The sequence below is a fragment of the Anas acuta genome, chromosome 5, assembly GCF_963932015.1.
Source record: "Anas acuta chromosome 5, bAnaAcu1.1, whole genome shotgun sequence".
NCBI lineage: Eukaryota > Metazoa > Chordata > Aves > Anseriformes > Anatidae > Anas > Anas acuta.
The window spans coordinates 33440174-33459417 of record NC_088983.1 but is presented as its reverse complement, the minus strand read 5'-3'; the positions used below and the strand labels follow the sequence as shown (position 1 = coordinate 33459417).

Below are 19244 nucleotides of genomic sequence, written 5' to 3'. Positions count from 1 at the left end.
GTTGAGATATTGAAGTAATTCCAGAGAACTGGAAGAAAGTTAATGTCGCATTAGTATTTAAAAAGGGTAAATGAAATATGCTGGATGGCTGTATTTAATTACATATACTCTACTAGTGTGAATAAGACTTGATAGTATGAAGATTGCTGCCTTAACATCAGTCTAAGTAAAAATATCAGAACACTTGATACAGGATCAAAGAACTGAAAAAAGGTTTATAATTGCTTGTCAATCAAAGATAAGACTTTTTGTTGCAGTGTCATTTTTTAATGAGTTTACAAGTTTGACAAAAGTCACAATGTGGATATAGGACATTCCAAATTCAATCAAATACTTAAATTGGTAACACTTGATAGTACCTCTGTGCATACCTGGGCTGGTACAAATCACTATGTCATACGAAGGTTTAAAATGAAAGTACAAATAGGAATAATTGCCAATTAACTCTGCTTATAAGGGTCAGTTCTGGGCTGTGTGCTAATTAACACTTCTAGCAGTGAGTCAGAAGACAATGTGAAAACTGTATTGATAATCTGCTGATAACATAAAAATTAAGATATGAAGTGATAAGGCAGAGTCCTTAGCTCCCCAGCACAGTACAAACATCTATCTGAAAGGGAAAGAATGAAGATAGAGAGGGTGAGAATGCCTTTTCTAGAAGAAAATATGCCAGGGAAACACTTAATGTCATGGTTGATGATCACTTAAGAGAAAGTATTTTGGCCAAAATGACTGATGTGATTGTAGCACAGGGCAGGGAGATCTCAGGAGGAGCAGAATGGTCATTCTACTTTGCGCATGAGTGTGCACTGATACCTGCCTTTGAGCAAGAATCCTTAAAATCTGAAGAGGGCTCTAAGATCCTAAAGTGTTGCCTCATGTGATAAGCTTTGGTGAAACTGTATTTTGTCACATTGCTCCCCTTTTTGAACAATACCAGCAATTTATCTGGACAGAGTACAAAAAGAGCAATGCAGTAAGCGAGCGACATGGGGACCAACTAATGAGCGAACAATAAGAAAGTTTAACAGCAGGCAGCCGGAGATCCCAGTGACATTTTCAAGGTGAAAGGTTAACAACTTAAAGCTGTAAATACTCATGAAGGAGGGAGATTATTTATTGAATTGAAAGTGGAAGGTTTGGGAGTAATTGAAAAATACTGGGATAGGTTGTAGACTAAGAGTCTTCTTTTTGTGTAGTCTGAGTTCCTGACAGTCAGATCTATTAGTCTGTACGTTAGTCTGTCTTCTAAAAGAATCAGTGAGAAATATTGAGTTGCTATTTTGATATTGCAAAGAACAAAATGCTAGAAAATGCTCTAAAGGAAGTTCCTGTTTTGGCAAGAAGACAGCTTGGGTGATCTGGAATTGGTTTCCCATCATGAGTTCTATAAGTATTTTCTGTAATTTTCTTTTCTTCTGCAAAGCAGCATAGGATTCAGGAAAAATTTCAGCCCTGCAGGTGTCTGAATGCTTTTTCAGTGAGGTAGTGAAAGAAATGGAATTACATTCTGAGTGCTGGAGGCTTCTGGTCTTACTGTGTTCTATTATAGAAAAAAGCAATGGATTTGTGCTGTGCTGTTAAAAGATCCCATATTTTTGCTGTGACAGTTGAATATCATTATATTTACTGGTTCTTCTTGATACTTGAATGTTACTTAATGGTAGACTTAACCTGTAACCACAGATTTCCTCTCCGTCTTTTATTTCTTTTCGCTTAAGTCATTGCTTTCTGCTGATGAAGACAGAGAAATCAAGCAGTTAGTACAGGATGGTCTTTTTTATTTGTTTAATGGTGGCATTCATGTCATATACAAATTGCATACAAGCATCTATGAGACAATATGATGTGAGGTTATTGAAAGTACCTCTGGAGCTCCTAGTTTCAAAGAAGAGTGAAGAAAAGTTTCTGTAAGTGACTGTATGTGCTAGATCTTCAGTTCAATCAGAGAGGCTGAATGAGCATGAAAGTGATTGATATGTAAAGTAAGGGTTTAGGCTGCAATGTTACAAAACTACTATCCAGATCTCATGCATGTATTCATCATGCTGTGAGCCCTCTTCAGCTCATTATTGGCAAGAAATCCTTTGCTGTGAGAAAATAAATGTATGGATACGCATTCCTGTGGGTGAATATGAAAGACTTTTTGCCTGTCACTGGGTCTAGGGTCTTCTGTCCATGCATATTTGTCTCTCCGTGAACTCAGCTGTAATGACTGTCTTTCCTTGCTCTCATATGCCCAGTGCAGTAAGTGGCATTATCCCAGAGCTGGTGAATAGGATTGTTACCAGGTATTTGAATGAACCCTTTTGGATTTTGCCAGCCTCTAATAGGATGTTTCTGAGAGTCTGCATTGTGAGTAATGTATTTAATAAACCAAGTTTCACGCAGTGCTCTCTGTGAGAAAGCAGTACTCAAGTTTTAGCATATCCTAATACCAGACCAGCAAACTTGATAGACACTTACCTCAACTGTACAAAACCATTTTGTACCTTTTGTGTCCTAGCTATTACCAATGTTAATTTAATTTATTTATTTATTTTTCATGCTAAAGCAGTACATTCATGTTTCAAGTAGCTTAGGCCTATGTTTTTAGTAGTCTGCCACTGGAACGCCTGATTGCTGATGAGAAAGAAGAGGAAAAACTCAAAGGTGTTTATGTGATTGAGAGGGAGTAGTGCAAGTCAAATGTTTTGGTTAAGTTTTATTATGAGGACTGTCTCTAGCAAAACATCTGCCATGACTTTACTATGTTTTGCGAGTCCCATGATGTTCAGGTTATTTCCAAATACATGAGCAGCTTGGAATGTGAGTGGTGGAACAGACTTTACAGAAAACCCTGAGGGAAGCAAATGATGAAGCTACAACAGTGCTTAAACAAAGCTCTAAAGGTACAGAACTAAACCACATCTCCAAAGACACAACATAATTTGGGAGGAGGAGACTCAAGTTGTTAAAAGGTCTTGTTCTCTTTCCACAGCAAAATTTCTTTTCATTTGGTGGAATAGATTTGCTTGTAACATGTGATTGATTTTTGGCATAGCATGGGTGTTTTTTAATGGCTTTATGAAGAGATTCCATGATTGCTTTTCATAAAGCAAGCCTTCACAGACTTTGGCCAGATACACACCAAGTAAGAATTCACATTCGTTTAGTGAATTTCTTCCCATTATTAAACCTTTCCTAACAAACCAGTTTCAGTGCTTTATATACAGTACGGAATCGGTTTTGCAAATGTTAATGTCCCTACATATTTTGAACACAAAGGCAGGAATAATTATAGTGTTGGACAGTTGGTCTATGGAGACCACAGGTCTATCATCAGGTACAGCAGGTGTCTGCTGCAGTTTGATAGCTTTTCTGCTTTAAAGTTATCCTTTGCTTGGTAGCACATGGAGACTGATGGCTGTTCTTTAGTACTATAAGAAAAGATGGAACAACAACACAGTATTGTCACGATATGAAACATTTTGTAGTAGTTTATTCACCATGTGATGCATGTTGTCATATCTATGACAATGAAAATAGTTGTATAGCAGTTTAAAATCAGACCAGATATTCCTGAAAAACTAAAAGCAGTGATAAGTTTGAGAAAATTGAACAAATGTTCAAGATTTTTTTCTTTTTCCAGTTCCTTCTGTACGTTTTCATAATACTACTGTACAAACTATTCCTGTTTAGAATAGCTTAGCTATTGTCAGTGGTATGATATACATCCTTGCCTCAACTGTAATTCCTGTGAGTAGGATTCTTGTCTCCTCTGACATGATTTCACATTTTTATATTGCTGAATTCATAACCCACACATGGCTGAGGTTTGAAGGCAACTCATTTTGCATTTCCTTGACTTTGAACACCTTTTGAAAACAAATATTTTTATTTTGGACAACCTGCTTATGATTCCTGGAAATGAAAAGACTGGGAAGAATTTTAAATAAAGATTACTACACATTTAGATAGGTATGTATGCATTTTCACATGAACGGGTTCAAATAAAAAAAAAACATGCCATTGTGGTATGAATTATTCCAAAGAGAAATAAGAAGGTACTGAATATTTAATTGTTGGAAGTACTGCAGTGAATAATAATTTTGGTAGATCTGTTTTTCCTTGAACAACATAAATGTGATTCAGAAGAACATCTCAGTTTAAAACTAGCTAATCTTAGCATGCTGGGTTTAATATTCCCATTATATCATAGCAAGAATTAAGTAGAAAAAAAAAAATATGGCCTTTTATATAATATGAGATTTTGGTCATTTTTCCAGAAAAAAACAGACTTTATAATATGACTTCATGATTTGATCTGAATAAAGATGCACAAATACATATGTATTGGTGTCATAAATATAGTCCAATGTCACAGTTATCAGTGCTTTTTAGGCATGTGACAGAGGGTTATCCTTGAGATAGAGCAGTGCAGGTGAATTAAAGGGTGTTGAAGAGACTACATATTACTAGATACCAGATACCAGGAAGTTACCTGATTACTTTGAAAATTACAGTCTTCATGTGTGGCAGTAAGGAAGAAATCTGTTTTCTGAAAGTATGAGTGATGCAAAGGTTTCATCAATGTTAGTTTCAGATGTGGCATTGCTCTTGTGTGCTGAAGATGAGAGCACTTACGCAGGTCCTGCCAGAAGACTGCTGCTAAATCCGTGTCACATATTCCGTAGATAGCATGTTGAATTCTTTATCCATTGCATTAGAGCAATAAGTCTTGAACTGTGAACTCCAAAGGATATTTCTCCATGAGAGCAGAAGTAATAAGTTAGAACATCTCCTCTCTCTGAGAGCAGATAGCTCCAAAGTTCTGTATTTCTCCTGTGCATGTGTTTTCAGAAAAAAAGGTATAGTCATTGGCAAGCAAATGTGTGCCTGCCATTCAGATGTGCTGTTGTTATAACATGGGTGCTGCTGGAATAGTGTCTCTTTAGGGGTTATATACTGATAAAAACAAGGGTGGATAAAGAGTAATAAAGATTAAATACAGATGATATATATTTAACAGAGCCCCATTATATTAAGGTAAATAAGATCTGTTGAATACATGTTTAGGTTTAAAGGTATGAGAGCACAGTTTTGTGTAAAAACATCCAACTCTCCCTTGTTGTTTTTGTTTTGTTATAGTTGTTGTCTTCTGTGCTGGATCACATGAAGAAAGCTCTTCTTCACCAAATCCATCTCAGAAGCTGTCCCTGATAAGAAATAGCATGGTGTCATTGCATCAGCCTTCTAAATCAGGTACCACAAATCCTGTTCCTTACACCCTCCTTATTTCTACTTCTGAAAGTGCAAGATGCTGGCAGTCACAAGGACCCTTCACCAGAAAGATGTGCCACTGGGCTTCTGACTGGAAATGGGACAATAACTCAAAGTCCAGTGTAACCTTAAGGGAATCCCTCACTTCCTTATTAAAAAAACAAACAAACAAACATATATATAATAATAATAATAAAAAAAAAAATCTTCTCCATCAGCACAGTGAAATCCACCACATTTGGGTTTGGGAGTTCTTTAAACAATTCTCATTAGTGGAGCTGGTGTCTAGCAACTGTAGACCAAAGTAGCTTTACCGATACAGAATGAAGTGGTTTGTTTTTTTCAACTAGAATTTCCTTTTTCTATGAATTTTAAAAGCCCATTGAGCTGGACAAAATGCATGTGTGATGAATTTGATCTTACTGTGTTGTTGGGATAAATTGAGCAAATGTCATACTTCATAAACACCCGAGGGAAAGAAGCCGGTTGCCATCTGTGGTCTGGAAATGTGCGAATTGAAATGACACCTTTCCATTTAGGGAAATAATCACAGAATCATTTCAGTTGGAAGGGACATCTTCAGATCATCTAGTCTAACCTGCCTGCTCAAGCAGGGTCACCTTCAGCAGGTTGCCCAAGACCACCTCCAGTTGTGTTCTGAGTATGTCTGTAGATGGAAACTGCACAACTATGGTTTCTTGTGTTCCAACTGAGTTTCCTGATTTTTAATTTGTGCTTATATTCTTTTGTCCTGTCATTGGGCAGTACTGAGAAGTGTCTGGCTTCCTCTTCGTTCACTCCTATCAGGTGTTTATGCACATTGATAAAGTCCCCCTGAGCCTTCTCTTCTCCAGGCTGAACAACTCCAGCTCAGTCAACCTCTTCTCACATATACTTCAGTCCCTCGATCATCTTTGTGGGCCTATGCTGGACTTGTTCAAGCAAGTCTGTATCTTTCTTGTGCAGGGTAGCCTAGAGCTGGACAAAGCACTTCAGATGTGGCCTCATCAGTGCTGAGTTCAGAGGAAGGGTCACCTCCCTCAATCTGCTGGCAATGCTCTTCCTTATGCAGCCCAGAAGGCTGTTTGTTGGCCTTCTTGAGTCACAAGGGTGCATTGCTGGCTCAAGGACAGCTTGTTCTTACCAGGTCCCTAATGGTCTAGATGGTATTTAATTCTTTAAAGTGTGAACCACCTTCCTGACATTCCCTATGATTGTTCATGAGATTTCTTCAATTGAAGCTTTTTCAAATCACACTTGTAATACCTGAAAATATCTTCTTTGCTGATTGTAGTAATATAGATACATTTCTGTCTTATATTTTTCCTTCTCATTTCTGTCACAGTTTACTTTTCTGGGGTCCTGCGTTTGAAGTTCCCCACTTTCACAGGTGCTAAGCAAAGTTGGATATGAGACATCTGAAAGGTGATGCACGGTAGCATTAGAGGTTGCAGCTTCTGGTGTTCTCTTACGCTGCGGTCACGTGAGTGTACCCAGTTCTTTTGCACTATGATTTATGCTAAACATTAGCTTCTCGGTGATAGATCTTTCCATTGCAATGCAGCGCACGCTGTCTATTGCCAAAAATTCAGAGGCCATTTTCAACAGATAACAACAACTTTCCTGATTTACTTCAAACTCTTCTTATTCAGATCCTCTCAGGCCATAGGTTGTGGCAGAGGCATTATACAGTCCAGAGAGTATGGGAATGAGTTGCTTTTGAAGGAGAATGTTGTGTTTACTTACTTGAGCTGTATACTGCTTTGTTACGTGAGGCACATTCTAAGGATTAAGTCTGCATTGGTACAGTCCTTCCTACTGCAAGTGGGGATATTGTTAAGATTACTTTGTCATAAATATTAGTTTCAATAATCCTCTGTTAAATATATGCATAAAAATAATTTTTTTCTTTCCCAGGCTCCTACGTGTCTCTCAACAGCATGACACTGCAAGAGAGCAAAATTGTTTTCTGAGTTTTATGACCAATCAGATTTTAACTGATAAAAAATATTACTACTACTGCCAGAACTCTGTGGGTACTGAGCTAACCTGTCAAACTTTAATAAATTTAAACAATATAGCAGGTCTCTCTTTGTCTCAAACAAGCATGGAGTTTCTGATCTGCTGTTGAGACCCCTAAAGGTATTTTAATGGATCATCAAACCATAGCCTGAGAGTGTGCACAGACATCTTCCTCTGGATCCACCAAAGCCAGGAGAGTGGCTGGTGTCCTCCTTCCTGTGCCCTGGTGGAAGTAAACGCTGCGCACACATGTGCACAGGCACAATTTGCTACTTCAGCTTCTTGTGGTTTGCATTTAAAAATGATAGGCTGAACCACGCAGGAGACCTTTGCTAAGCTGTATGGATTTGGTGAGGTGGGCCGAGAAGCTCTTCAGGTGTTTGTCCCAGCTGATAGGTTGAGAAAGGCAATAACCTCCAGCAGTGAGCTGGTGAGACAGGGCTGGGGACCATGCAGAGGAACTGGAAGAGGATGTGTGCGTTCAGGTGGGAGATCACAGCCTGTTCCAAGCCCCAGTGACATGCAACCATAACACCCATGTTTCTCTTATGCACACTGGGTGGTGTGCATAAAAGCATAGTTATAGTTAACTTTAAAAATCAGGAAAACTTGCCTACTTTGTCTGTTGCAATAAAAAGGTGCCTTTTCCCCTGTGGCAGCTTCCATTTCACTTTTTTTTTTTTTCCCTGAAAGTTTAGTCAGAGTAAAATCAATCAATCTTCTGGAGGCGCCTTTTTTTTTTTTTTTTTTTTTTTTTTTTATTTCCTCCCCCCTTGTGTTGCCTGTGCAACAACCAGTTCTTGTTATATTCCTGACCTTAATTCTGTTCTTAATACTTGTCTTTTTTTCTTCCCTGGAGTAGGGCTACCGAAGGGATAAGGATGTGTCATTCTTGTGTGCAAGGTCTGAATACTCTCTGAATGTTAGGATCCCAAATATGAATGTTTACACTCTTACGGTTTCTCATATGGCCTGGGGGTCCTCATATTATTACTGTGACATTATTATTAGTACTGAAAATAAATATAATGCAAGTTAATATCAGCTTACCATATCTATTCAGCTCCATTCTGTACGGCAGAGCTTTGTGCAGTTAACATCCCTTCAGGGAGCTTATATTAGATTGATGAGAGAACAGTGAATTACTTGTCTGGTTTATAATATGCTGATTATGAAAAATTCTGGCTAGGATGATCTAGTGTTCTCAGTGCTGCAAATGGGCTCTGGAGTTTGTTAGGAGGGCATCTATCCTGCTGGAGGAAAGCAAAACTGCTAGGGGAAAAAAATGGGGGGGGGGGGGGAATAAAGCTTTCATTGCTCAGCTATTTTGGTTGAGACCCTAGAGTTTCCTTTGTTTCTCTCTGCCAAAATGCTAAATCCATACATTTTCAGTATCCCTGCTGCACTAGTTATTATTCCCATTCAGAATTTTATGTTCATGTGGGCAGACCATCCACTAAGGTAAATTCACTGTTGATACTGGTGGGAAGATGCTGATTTACACCTGTTAAGAATTTGCAGAGTTGTTTTTCTTTCAGTCATGTTGCTTTACCTGCCCAGTGCGGAAACTGTTTTTACTGCACAAGGTAAACTTCTTTCTTCCCTTCTGTTCTTCCATTTCTTGGGACAGAGAGCCCTCATACGCTGTATATCTGCTCATTCATGTCCCCACATAAGCCCTGCCTTTTTAAATGGGAAAAGCCTCAAAGAAAGCTTTTGTTTCTCATAACAGAAATCTCTTGTATCATCGGCTCAAGCTGCTCATGGGTGACGTCAACAGACAGTTTTGGAAAACCAGACTGGGTGTTATCTTCGGTTGGTGTCCTGGTGTCTCAGGACAGGCAGCAGCTGCTTCTGGAAAACAGTTCCTCCCGTGGAGATATTGAAGGTAGGCAAAGTTACAGTTCCCCCCTGACTGGAGACCTGCTTTCTCCCAGCACCAATAATATCTGTGGGCAGCAGCAATTGGAGTTGTCAGGCTGAAACCTTGCTTACACATCACTAAAAATACTGCCATATGCTGGTTCTGGTTTGCAGCTCGTAGGTTCATTGTCTGTGCCCAAGAGACTCAGTCAGTAAGAGCCATACCATGAATATTACCTGTATGTGTACTGCTTGGGTTGTATACACATGTACCCTGTATGCAGCCAGGCCCTTTATATACTCCCTTTGTGTATCTCTGTTTTAGCATAAGCTACTTTTGCTTAGAGACTGAGTTTTCTTAGGAAACTCAATCCTTTACAAGCCAGGACTGGTTCCTCATGATTGCTGTCTGACTTGCAAAGTCTTTGGCTTTTGTTTTGTTGGATGTCTTCACTTTGCTTTGTTTGGTTTCTTCTCCTCTCATTCCTTCTGTCACTTCTTTATATATTTCCCTCATTTTTACTTCAGTTGTCTTTTTCTTCTTTCTGTTATTTTTTAGTTTTTATGCATATTCCTCTGCTTCCTTCTTGTGATTTCTTTCCTCAAACTCATTATCCATTTGCTTATTATTATTGCTCTTCCATCCACACTGTGTGTCTCTTTTCTTTTGTTTTGTTTTTTTTTCCTCACAGGGGACATTTTCCTCCTGAACACCAGTAGGCTACCAGATAGATGTGAGTTCAGCCTACATAGCCCCATCCTGCCTGGGAGCGTGGACTCTTGCTTGCTGGAACTGGCCATATATTCACAGGATGCTGTTCCTCTCCTCCAGAGGTTCACAGCTGAAATCAGATATGTGGACACAAACAGAAATATAATAATTTCTCTGAGAGTTGGCCATGAGGAGGATGCCGGGTAAGACAATTAATTTGCAGCTGTTTAGACTTTGAATTGCAGGGTAGAATGGAGTCCCTCCAGGCCACTATTTATCAATGTCATCTTCCTTCTTGAGATCATTACTTCTGTTAGAGCAGAAAATAGAAGAATTGTCAGGACTGAAGTGTGCAGCTTCCTGACAGGATGTCTGTAATAGACCCAGGTTTTGTGTGTTGCCTTTGCAAAGAACGCTCCTGATGAGAAGTCATTCTTCCTCCCTTGCAATAAGAAGAGCCAAGAGTGGTAGGCTCTTGTGCTGATGGATGCTAGCATCATGATGCTTATGGATTTAAAGTGCACTCAGTCCAACAGCTGCCTTGGCAAAATGACTGATATCTCTAAGTATTCAAGAGGTCCTGTCTTTGGGAGTGAAAGGGTCACATTTGGAGATAGGGTTACTTCTGTCTCTTTTGTAATGTCTGTCCTTCTGTCTGCTAAGTTCAGGAGCATCCTCTTTTGCTTCATCTGTAAAGTCCAGAGAGGTGAGAAGAGGTGAAGACAAAAAATAAATAAATAAAAATCAGGGACCCTGGATCTTGTCCTGTGTTTTCTACTCTTTGATCTCCCCCATATTTATTTTTTTTATTCCTGCACGTAGCAGAATGCAGTAAGGAGGAGAAATGGGTAAAGGGAATGAATCACAACAGGAAAAGGAGAAAAGTCCACGTGGCATCTGATTTTGCCATTTTCCATGTGCTTGTTTTTTCCTTTGCTGCAATCTGCCTTGTAAGAACCTGGGTCAGGCACACAACAGAGCTCTCTATTTCCATCACCTGACTGACTCCCATAGAGAATTTAAGCAATAGATCCCAGTTCTTGTTTTCTTTGAATTCTTTGGCACTCCCCAGGCTGCCATGGAGATCTGCAGCCAAGACTTCTGGTGAGCTGAAGAACGCAGAATTTGACTAAAAAAACTTACTCTCTCTCAGATCCCTCTCTTGCTCCTACTTTTAGCTATTGCTCACTTCCTTCCTGGCTACTCCTTCCCCTTCTTTTTACCAGTTTCACAAGGAATTTATTACATTTTCTGGGATCAATTTCTAACGTCCTTTTTCACCCATAAATGTCCTTTCTGCTTTAAATATTTGACAAGCCTGTACTTGCCTAAGCAAATGCAACCACAGTTCTCCCATATTAACTCATAAAATAACCCTTCTGATGTACCTAGCTGCCCAGAGCAGGCTTTGATCACAGTCATTGCAGTGCCTCTGGAATGAATCATAGACGTTGTTAAAGAGCTTATTTGGACACAACAAAACAAATTTGCATAAAATTATCATCTGTCTAAATGATGGCATTTGGACATAGTAGAATGGAATTAGCTTTGCTAGAATATGACCATTGGTATTACTTTTTCCTAGTGGGTGGAAATGAAGCACTGGTAAACCCAGTGGCTTTAGTTTCAAGAATTCAGAGGATAGAAGGTGACTGAGTACTGTTTTAAACAAAGATAGAAAGAAGGGGAAGGAACAAAGAATAGAACTATTAGGAACTATTTTAGGATAAATATCCTTTTACCCCTTCTTTATGGGGCAGCTCTTAAAAATCTCTACACAATTCCAGAAAAATCTGTGTGCAGGCAGAACAAAATTTATTTCTACAGTGTTTGGGCTGGTTCTTACTAGGAAGATAGTCTGAAATGAACATTCCTTCTGTGATTAAGATTTTAACAGTATTGGTTGTTAAGAACAGAGGCCATCCTGAAGCATTCCCATTTTCCAGAGGGAGTGGAAGTTCTACAAGCTTTTGTGTGTTATTCAATCACAGCTGCACAATTTGGAGCAGAACAAGGAGGTCAGTGAGGAAATGACCTTGAGATAGATGCCTATGTGTAGTATGTATTTTAATTGTTAATTACTGTTGAGGGATTACCTTGAAATCACAGTAGAAACGTAGAAATAGAAAAAAGGGTAGGTGGCACTTTTTCAGGCAATCAGGCACTCCAGCAAATCCTGCTTCAGTCCCTTCTGTCACCTCAACTCCCAGATCAAGATACACTTCACTATGAATTCCAGTTGCACCAGCTTACTTCATTGATCTGTCCTCTTTCTGGTTCCAGAAATATTTTGGTTGTATTTCCTACTTCAGGGTTCATCAGCTACACAGTTCTCAAAAGCTTAAGAGGTATGTCACTCATGAGAAAAATTTACTCTCCTGTCCACCTTACTAATTGCTAGGTTTTATCAATAAATCTGTTGTGTTGACACTGCTGCTCATTTTTTTACACAAATGTACTGTAGTGAAAGAAAAAAGAAAAATTCAGGTACCAAGTCCGTTGGACAAGTAGGACAAGCTCATATTATTTATTATATACCACATGGGTATTCTCAGTTACTCTGTTTAAGGGAGATCTGCTGGGGAAGTGATGTGTTTGGAATTCTATATATTTACAGAAATATGTATAAAATTATGTTTCTAACGATCTCAATAAAGATCAAGCATCAGGAGTCTGTATTTTTGCTTGCAGGTCCAAGCCTTCTTTATCTGGCACTTGGCTCAAAGCTGTCTTCACTTTGCTATGGTTATAGCTGTGGTGCCTGTTCAGATCACAGTTAATGTCTTTCTGACTACTTTGCTTATCCCACTTTTTCTCTCATTACCATGCAGACCTAAAAACTAGTTACAGATGAAAATTCTTCCGAGTCCTGTGCGGTTTTGTTTTGAATGGTTTCACATCGTTGTTTTTATAGTTGACCACAATTACTTCAGTGTTGTCAGCCAAAATTGTTTTAATAAGAAGCTTGTTTCTTTCAGCTCTAAATACTCAAACTTTGATGAAAATAAAAAAGAATCATTTGGGGCAGGGATAATCTTTTCCATTTTCATGTTAGAGTGAGATCAGTAAGCCAGGTTTATTTTGTTCTCTTTTCTTTCTGAATCTGAATTATAAAGCAATGGCCATTGTAGTCTTGGTAGACCAAAAAATAAGTTCAAGACCACATGCACAAGTGGGTTGTCAGTTAGCCAACCACACAAAAGGATTATTACTTAGTTTGTCCTGTGTTCCCACACTGCCACCTCTTTCTTTGTGAGGTGGTGGTGCTGAAATGACCTGCCAGCTTCTGAGACACTTGTAGAAACTTACCATTTTTGAGACTTCCATTCTACTAATCTGGATTTTATCATTGACAAAAGCTATTTAACTTGTGCTGTCATCAGTAGAAGCATTGCCATATAGCTGATCTGAATGTCTAGAAACACCTAAGGTCATTTGGGATTAATAAGTTAGGTGTCCAACTACATAAGCCTTTGAAAGGGAATAGTCTGGTAAGCATCCTCAGAAAATGCCTAATACATACTGACAACAAGCACAGCCTTTTAAATTAAAAAATACAGCTACAAAAGGAGAGACTACCCAGCTGCTATATGACTGATTTTGAACATTAACCTGGGGCTATGATATACTGCCCTTCCTGCTTGTGTTGAAAGTGCATGCAAAAATATACTGGACCAAGTAAGAAAAATCTTGACCCTCTAGGTGGTTGGTAAGAGCAAGAGTTGCAGATGTGTACTCTTCTCTCATCTATCTGTTTTTGCATACAATGACTGGATTTTTTATTTTTTTTTTTCACAAACTGGATGTTTGTGAAGATTTTTGAGCCATATGTGGAAAAACAAAGTAAAGCTTCTAATTCATATGTTCACTGGCTGAGCCTTGAAACAGATGGAATACCTTTCTGCAATAACTTGTGTAGTGAAGCCCCACATTCAGAAAAGGTTTCAGCTTTCTTATTAGCCTTTTTGAATTTGTCACTTTTAATGAAGAAATTATTGTTCTTAATATTAAAGTCGTCTTAAAATGCATGGTCAGTTACCTATGTTGGAGATGGAAAGTCATGGCATAGAAAAGATTGGTAAGGAGGGGGAAAGACTTGTTTAGCAGAGGACACAGAGGCTAGTGAAAATCAAACATTGAAATTATAGGTTTGCAGGGTGAATCTTGAATCCACTTGCCTTAAGCATCAGGTTGCTTGCAATTCCAAACATTTTATCTATGCAAATTTCTCAAAGTGATGTCAGACTCTGACAACCCTTCTATACATATAGAGCAGTTTTAATATCTGTATTTAGAAGAGTAATATTACCTTGTTAGTCAAGATCTGGCTTGACATAAAATCAATAGTAAAGATATTGCCAAGCTTGGCTTATCTGAAACCCTGCTGCAATGATTCATCTTCTGCTAGATCTACAACGGGCTTTGTTCCTGATTCCATTAAGAAAATTAAGTTGGCTCTGACTAGCCCCTGTTTGGATACTGGGACCCAGCAAAGAGGGTATGATTATTTACAGTATTAGAAATCTTGCTGCAGTTGTATCTTGAGGTGGAGGATTTCTCTGAGGGGGATTCCTTGATGATGACAAGACCTAAGTATTCTGGGTGATGGAAAGCTACTTGTCATTTTTTTGCAGTCTCTGGATGTTTTAAAACTTTTCCAAAGGTAGTATAAACACAGAAAATTTCAGTACTAGAGATCTTTCAATGTAGAAGTGGAATGTTTCATGGAACCTTAGGGCTCTGACTCAAAGCTGCTGCCAGTTCACACAAGTAGTGGTTTGAGGTTTCCTGAACTCAAGGGTGCAGTAACGTTGGTGGTGTCTCGGTGGAGCTGGAGCTTAGTGGCAGTAGTAGAATAATGCCTCAGTGCTTAAAAGGACTAGTATGCTTAATAAGTAGATGCAAAAGATTTAGAAACTGTCCTTATCTTCAATGGCTTGTTGAATCAGTTTGTTTAAGGCCCATTGATTTTTGTGGCCAAGTGGATGCAATGGTGTGATGAACAAAGCTTTGTCGTGGAGCAGAAATTATATGGTTCTGGGTCAGTGCTGAATGCTCTTGGATGTTGTGCCACAGCACGGCAGGGGGAATATATTTTTGTGTCTCAGTGCTGAGTATTCCTAAAGATGTACTGTAATGCAAAATGGAAAAAAAAAAAAAAAAGTCATTCCTTTGCTGGGTAGTAGAGATAATGCAGTTGTGGTTCAGGACTGGAAGTTTCTGAAGTTGAATTAAATTATATTGAACTAACGAATATGATATGATGGGACAGGAAACAGGAAAAAACAGGGTCACCTTGATAAGAGGAGCTCAACTTCAGTTGAGTTTAGGGTATCTGTGGGTTTTTGTGTGTGTGTACAAGAGTGATAGTGGAACATAAGGGGTGGCCATAGAAGGGGGAGTAAGGAATTCTCCCCAGAAGAAGGGTGTACAGCTGGTTGTGGTGGAATGACTGAGTAAGGTGACTAAGCAGTTACAAGCAAAAGTGAAGAAGGTGAAAAACAATTCTAATTGCTTTAATTTTTTGTGCAAGTTGTCAATTAGATGGTCTGCAATTTTCACATTGTGTCCAGTAGACATCTGGTTGTTGTCATCCAGAAGTACTTTCTAATCTGTTTCTGGTGCGGGGTGAGGGCAGATGATCATTCCATGGCAGCAGAAAGCATTTCCTAAATGAAAAAATAATATCAGGAGCAGAGCAACATACTTAGCAACATATCTTGACACTGCGGGGGGAACTCCTTCCAGCTACTGGTGCTGCCTCCTCACCCTGCTGGCACTGACTTAGTGACACTCATCCAGGGTGCCAGCAGCGACATCAGCAGCATGTGGGTTTTAGATAAATGTGTCTGTCCGGTACTCTTTTCAGAAGAAAGCTCACAGCAGGGATTCCTCTGTTCCTATCCTTTTACAACCCCTTTACAAAAGTGTTTTAAATGTGTTTTATTTTCCTGCTACCATGAAGTGGAAGGGCAGGGTGGTTTTCTTTGTTGTTTTATTGTTGGTTTTTGTTTGTTTTGTTTGTTTCCTTGTTTGTTTGTTTAAAAAAAATGTTAGGAATCTTGTGGTTTTATTTTATTTATTTATTTATTTTATTGACACTTGGGTACCCTGACTTCTGTCAAACTGATTTGAGTGAGGTACTTTGAAAATTCTTATTAGGTGTCTCTGTCTAGCTTTCAGTGTCTAACAACTATCCTTACAATTAGAGTATGTGGCACAATCTTTTTCTTAACTGCCTCAAGGGCATTACAGTTGAGAAACCTTTGCTGTCTAGGAGTTACAACATTTGTTCTGTGAGGAAATGCAAATTGCAACAATAGGATTTGAGGCAAGGATAACTGAATATGAGCTTCTTAGGCTGAGTATCAATTGTTTTAAATGAACTCCTGTTTGTTTATTGATCCTTTCCCATCTGAATACCATTGCTTGTGTTTGGTACAGCATAGAATATATGCTAGATACTCCATGGACTCCAGCATGCTCTGTGTACATCTGATAGCTCTTTGTTGTATTCTAGGATGAAATGGAAATCCGTGATGGCCCAGGTTGGCCGTATAGAAAGACCTTTTAAAATCACCTTGCTGTATTCAAACTGTGGAGCACAAGAGGTTGGACTGCTGGCAGTGGGCTCCTTGAAACTCAGAAACTGCTTTCATGGTATGTTGCAATGCAGTCAGGTTTGGAATAACCAAATGCAGTCAGAAGAGAGAGCAGCATACTCGCCAAAACTGATTGGTGTGATCAGAGTCGGTCAGATAGGACATATGTGAAAACAGAATCACCTCTAGAGTTTCTGGCAGTGCTTACCTCTCAAGAGTTATATTTGCATGTGTTTTGTGTGTGTACACACATGTACATGTGCTCAAAAGGAAGGGCTGAAGTGCAGAATTGTAGAACTGCTTTTTCAGGTTTGCTTTATATTATATTTGTATGAGAAAGTAACAGGGCTCATGCTGCATCCTGCAACAGGGATGGAGAAAATATCTGCCTAGATTATTTTAGTATTTACTATTTTTCTTCCTTAAATAGCAATTGTAATAGTATCCTGTGTTGCTTTTCCGTACTGGGGCTTCATCTTCCAAATTTATAAAGAAAAGAAACATTGATCTTGCCATCTGTGGGGTCTGTTTGCTACTGCCTGGCTGAGAATTTCTGTCCAAAATGTAAATAATTAGAATGTAATTATTTTCTCCAAAGTACTGAGTGCTCAGGTCAGAAACACTCAGTTTTACTTGGCATTTTCAATTCTGTTACCAATGCCATGCAAATGATCCTCAGTACCTGTGCAGAACCCTGCTAATGTCATTTAGGCTTCTTGGAAGTCTGTTGGTGCAGGCAGCTTGCAGGTTGGAGACATAATCATCTCCACTTCCTGGTTTTCATCCATTAATATAACGCTACTGCTTCTGTTTTGCAGACACAGTAGAAATATCTTTGAATCTGAATGTAAAATCTAAAAAGCTTCATTTGTTACAAGAGAATACTGGTTTCACAGAACAGTTTCATTATATATCATGAGACTGGTTTTGAGTATAAGAGAGATTTAATTTTACTGCAGTCAATCTTTTGATTTAACAAATAGTAAATTTTAATGCAATGTTTTTGACAGTCGTGGAGTTTTTGAGGGGATGCATACAGCCTGAAGCACTATGCTTAACCTTCAAACAATCCCTAAATAAACTGGCACATACCCAGCACAACACAGTGCCATGAGGAAATACTGTTTCAGGTCTCTTTCTCTATACCTTCTGGGATTGGTTCTGGTAAGTTTCGCATTATTTCCAGAGCAGTAACAATCCTGGTGGAACTGCTGCACAGAGCTCTGCTAAACAGGAGCAGGCGCAGAAGAGACCTGCACACACCTGCAGGTCAACAACTGATCTGCGCACACACATCCACAGGACAGGCTGGCTACACTGAGTCATGATTTCAGGAAGTATCAGACTTAAAAATTGTATTTAAACCTGTTGCTGGATACCTGCACAGTAAGTTAAATGCTCCTGGATTGTAGCTGACTTCGCTAGTTAAGGTGCATGAGTAAAGGTCCTATCCACTGAGCCAGACTGCTGGGCTGGATGCCACAAAGCCAGTGCAGAAGTGTGCCTGCAGCACAAGTATTAGTTAACCCTGACTCTTAAAAGGGTATAACAATGTGTCCATCAGGACCAGAGCTAAGTGGGTATCACTGCCTCCAGCAGCAGAGTGTCATGCAGCCTGCTAAAGCTGTCGGACAGATGCACAGTCACGTGTGCAGAACCAAGGAACATACCATAGTAGGAAACTGCAGGATCCTTAGTAAAAATAAAATAAAAAATTGACTATCTGAAGATAGCACAAACAGCAGAAGACAATGTGTGCATGAAAGAAAAAAGAATAATGAATTTGGTCTCCATGAAATCCAAGACAATCTGGGAATCTCATGCTGGATAGAAACTGCATGGTAAAAAGTACAGGTAAGTATCGTTTATCACCCAGAGGACACTTCCTGAGCCCATACATGTGAAGGCTGATACACATGAAGGAACATATACATTCTGCCAGCTCATCTCAGAGTTTCATTCTCCTTTTTCCTTTAGACAAAGAAAACCAAGATCTTTCTCTATATGACAAAGGTTCAGCTTTCCCTTGCCTTCATGGAGGCTGTGTTAGCCACCTACAAATCTGTGAATTCATCAGTGATTGCCCTGCCAAAGAAGTGGAAGCTGTGAGGTGTGGTGAGTATGTAGTGTGGCACTTCATGGTAACCTTCATCCCCTTAGAACAAACAATTTAGAACAATATGTTAAATTGATTCTGTTTCTACCTTAATTCAGTACTTTGCCTCCTCAAATAATTTAGCCTATTTTCATTAATTTGATGTTAGAATTCTATTATTTTTTTTTTAATTACTCCATATTGGATAATTTTTATTTATTTATTTAATATTGCAGTAACTAGTTCAGTGACCTGCCTTTCATATGTGTTAATCTTATATAAACATCTGCAGCTGGGTGAGAAATTCTTTATGGACCCGAGGTCTGAACCTCCCTTTAAGGAAACCTCCCCAATCAGGAAGACACTGATCATTATTCTCATGCCAATCACCGACACAATCAGTCATAAGTCTGTCCCTCCAAGATCCCCATTCAGAGCTCATCTTGCATATCACTACAAAGAAATCCCCTGACTAAGTATAAGTACATGCAATGCTAAGAAACATCATTTAGCTTTTTTGCAAGTATGGTGGCAGAGATCTAGAATAATCTGTTGATTGGCCAACTTTCACTGAACACAGAAACCCTTGTAATGTCTGCAATTTCATATGCAGCAGGGTCTTTAAATATTTATGGAGTGATTTGCCATTCTAGATTGCAGGAGCTGCTGTTTTCCATAGTACCTAGAG

General features: G+C 39.0%; 1 protein-coding gene across 1 annotated transcript in view; it reads left to right on the top strand.

The window, feature by feature from the left end:
- Positions 1 to 19244, top strand: part of LTK (leukocyte receptor tyrosine kinase) — a 156508-nt gene that overhangs the window by 95038 nt on the left and 42226 nt on the right. The window contains exons 3-7 of the mRNA XM_068684266.1: positions 5131 to 5244; positions 9017 to 9172; positions 9840 to 10062; positions 16380 to 16519; positions 18439 to 18576. Coding sequence (XP_068540367.1) covers positions 5131 to 5244; positions 9017 to 9172; positions 9840 to 10062; positions 16380 to 16519; positions 18439 to 18576 — 771 coding nt within the window. The remainder of the gene's footprint in view (positions 1 to 5130; positions 5245 to 9016; positions 9173 to 9839; positions 10063 to 16379; positions 16520 to 18438; positions 18577 to 19244) is intronic.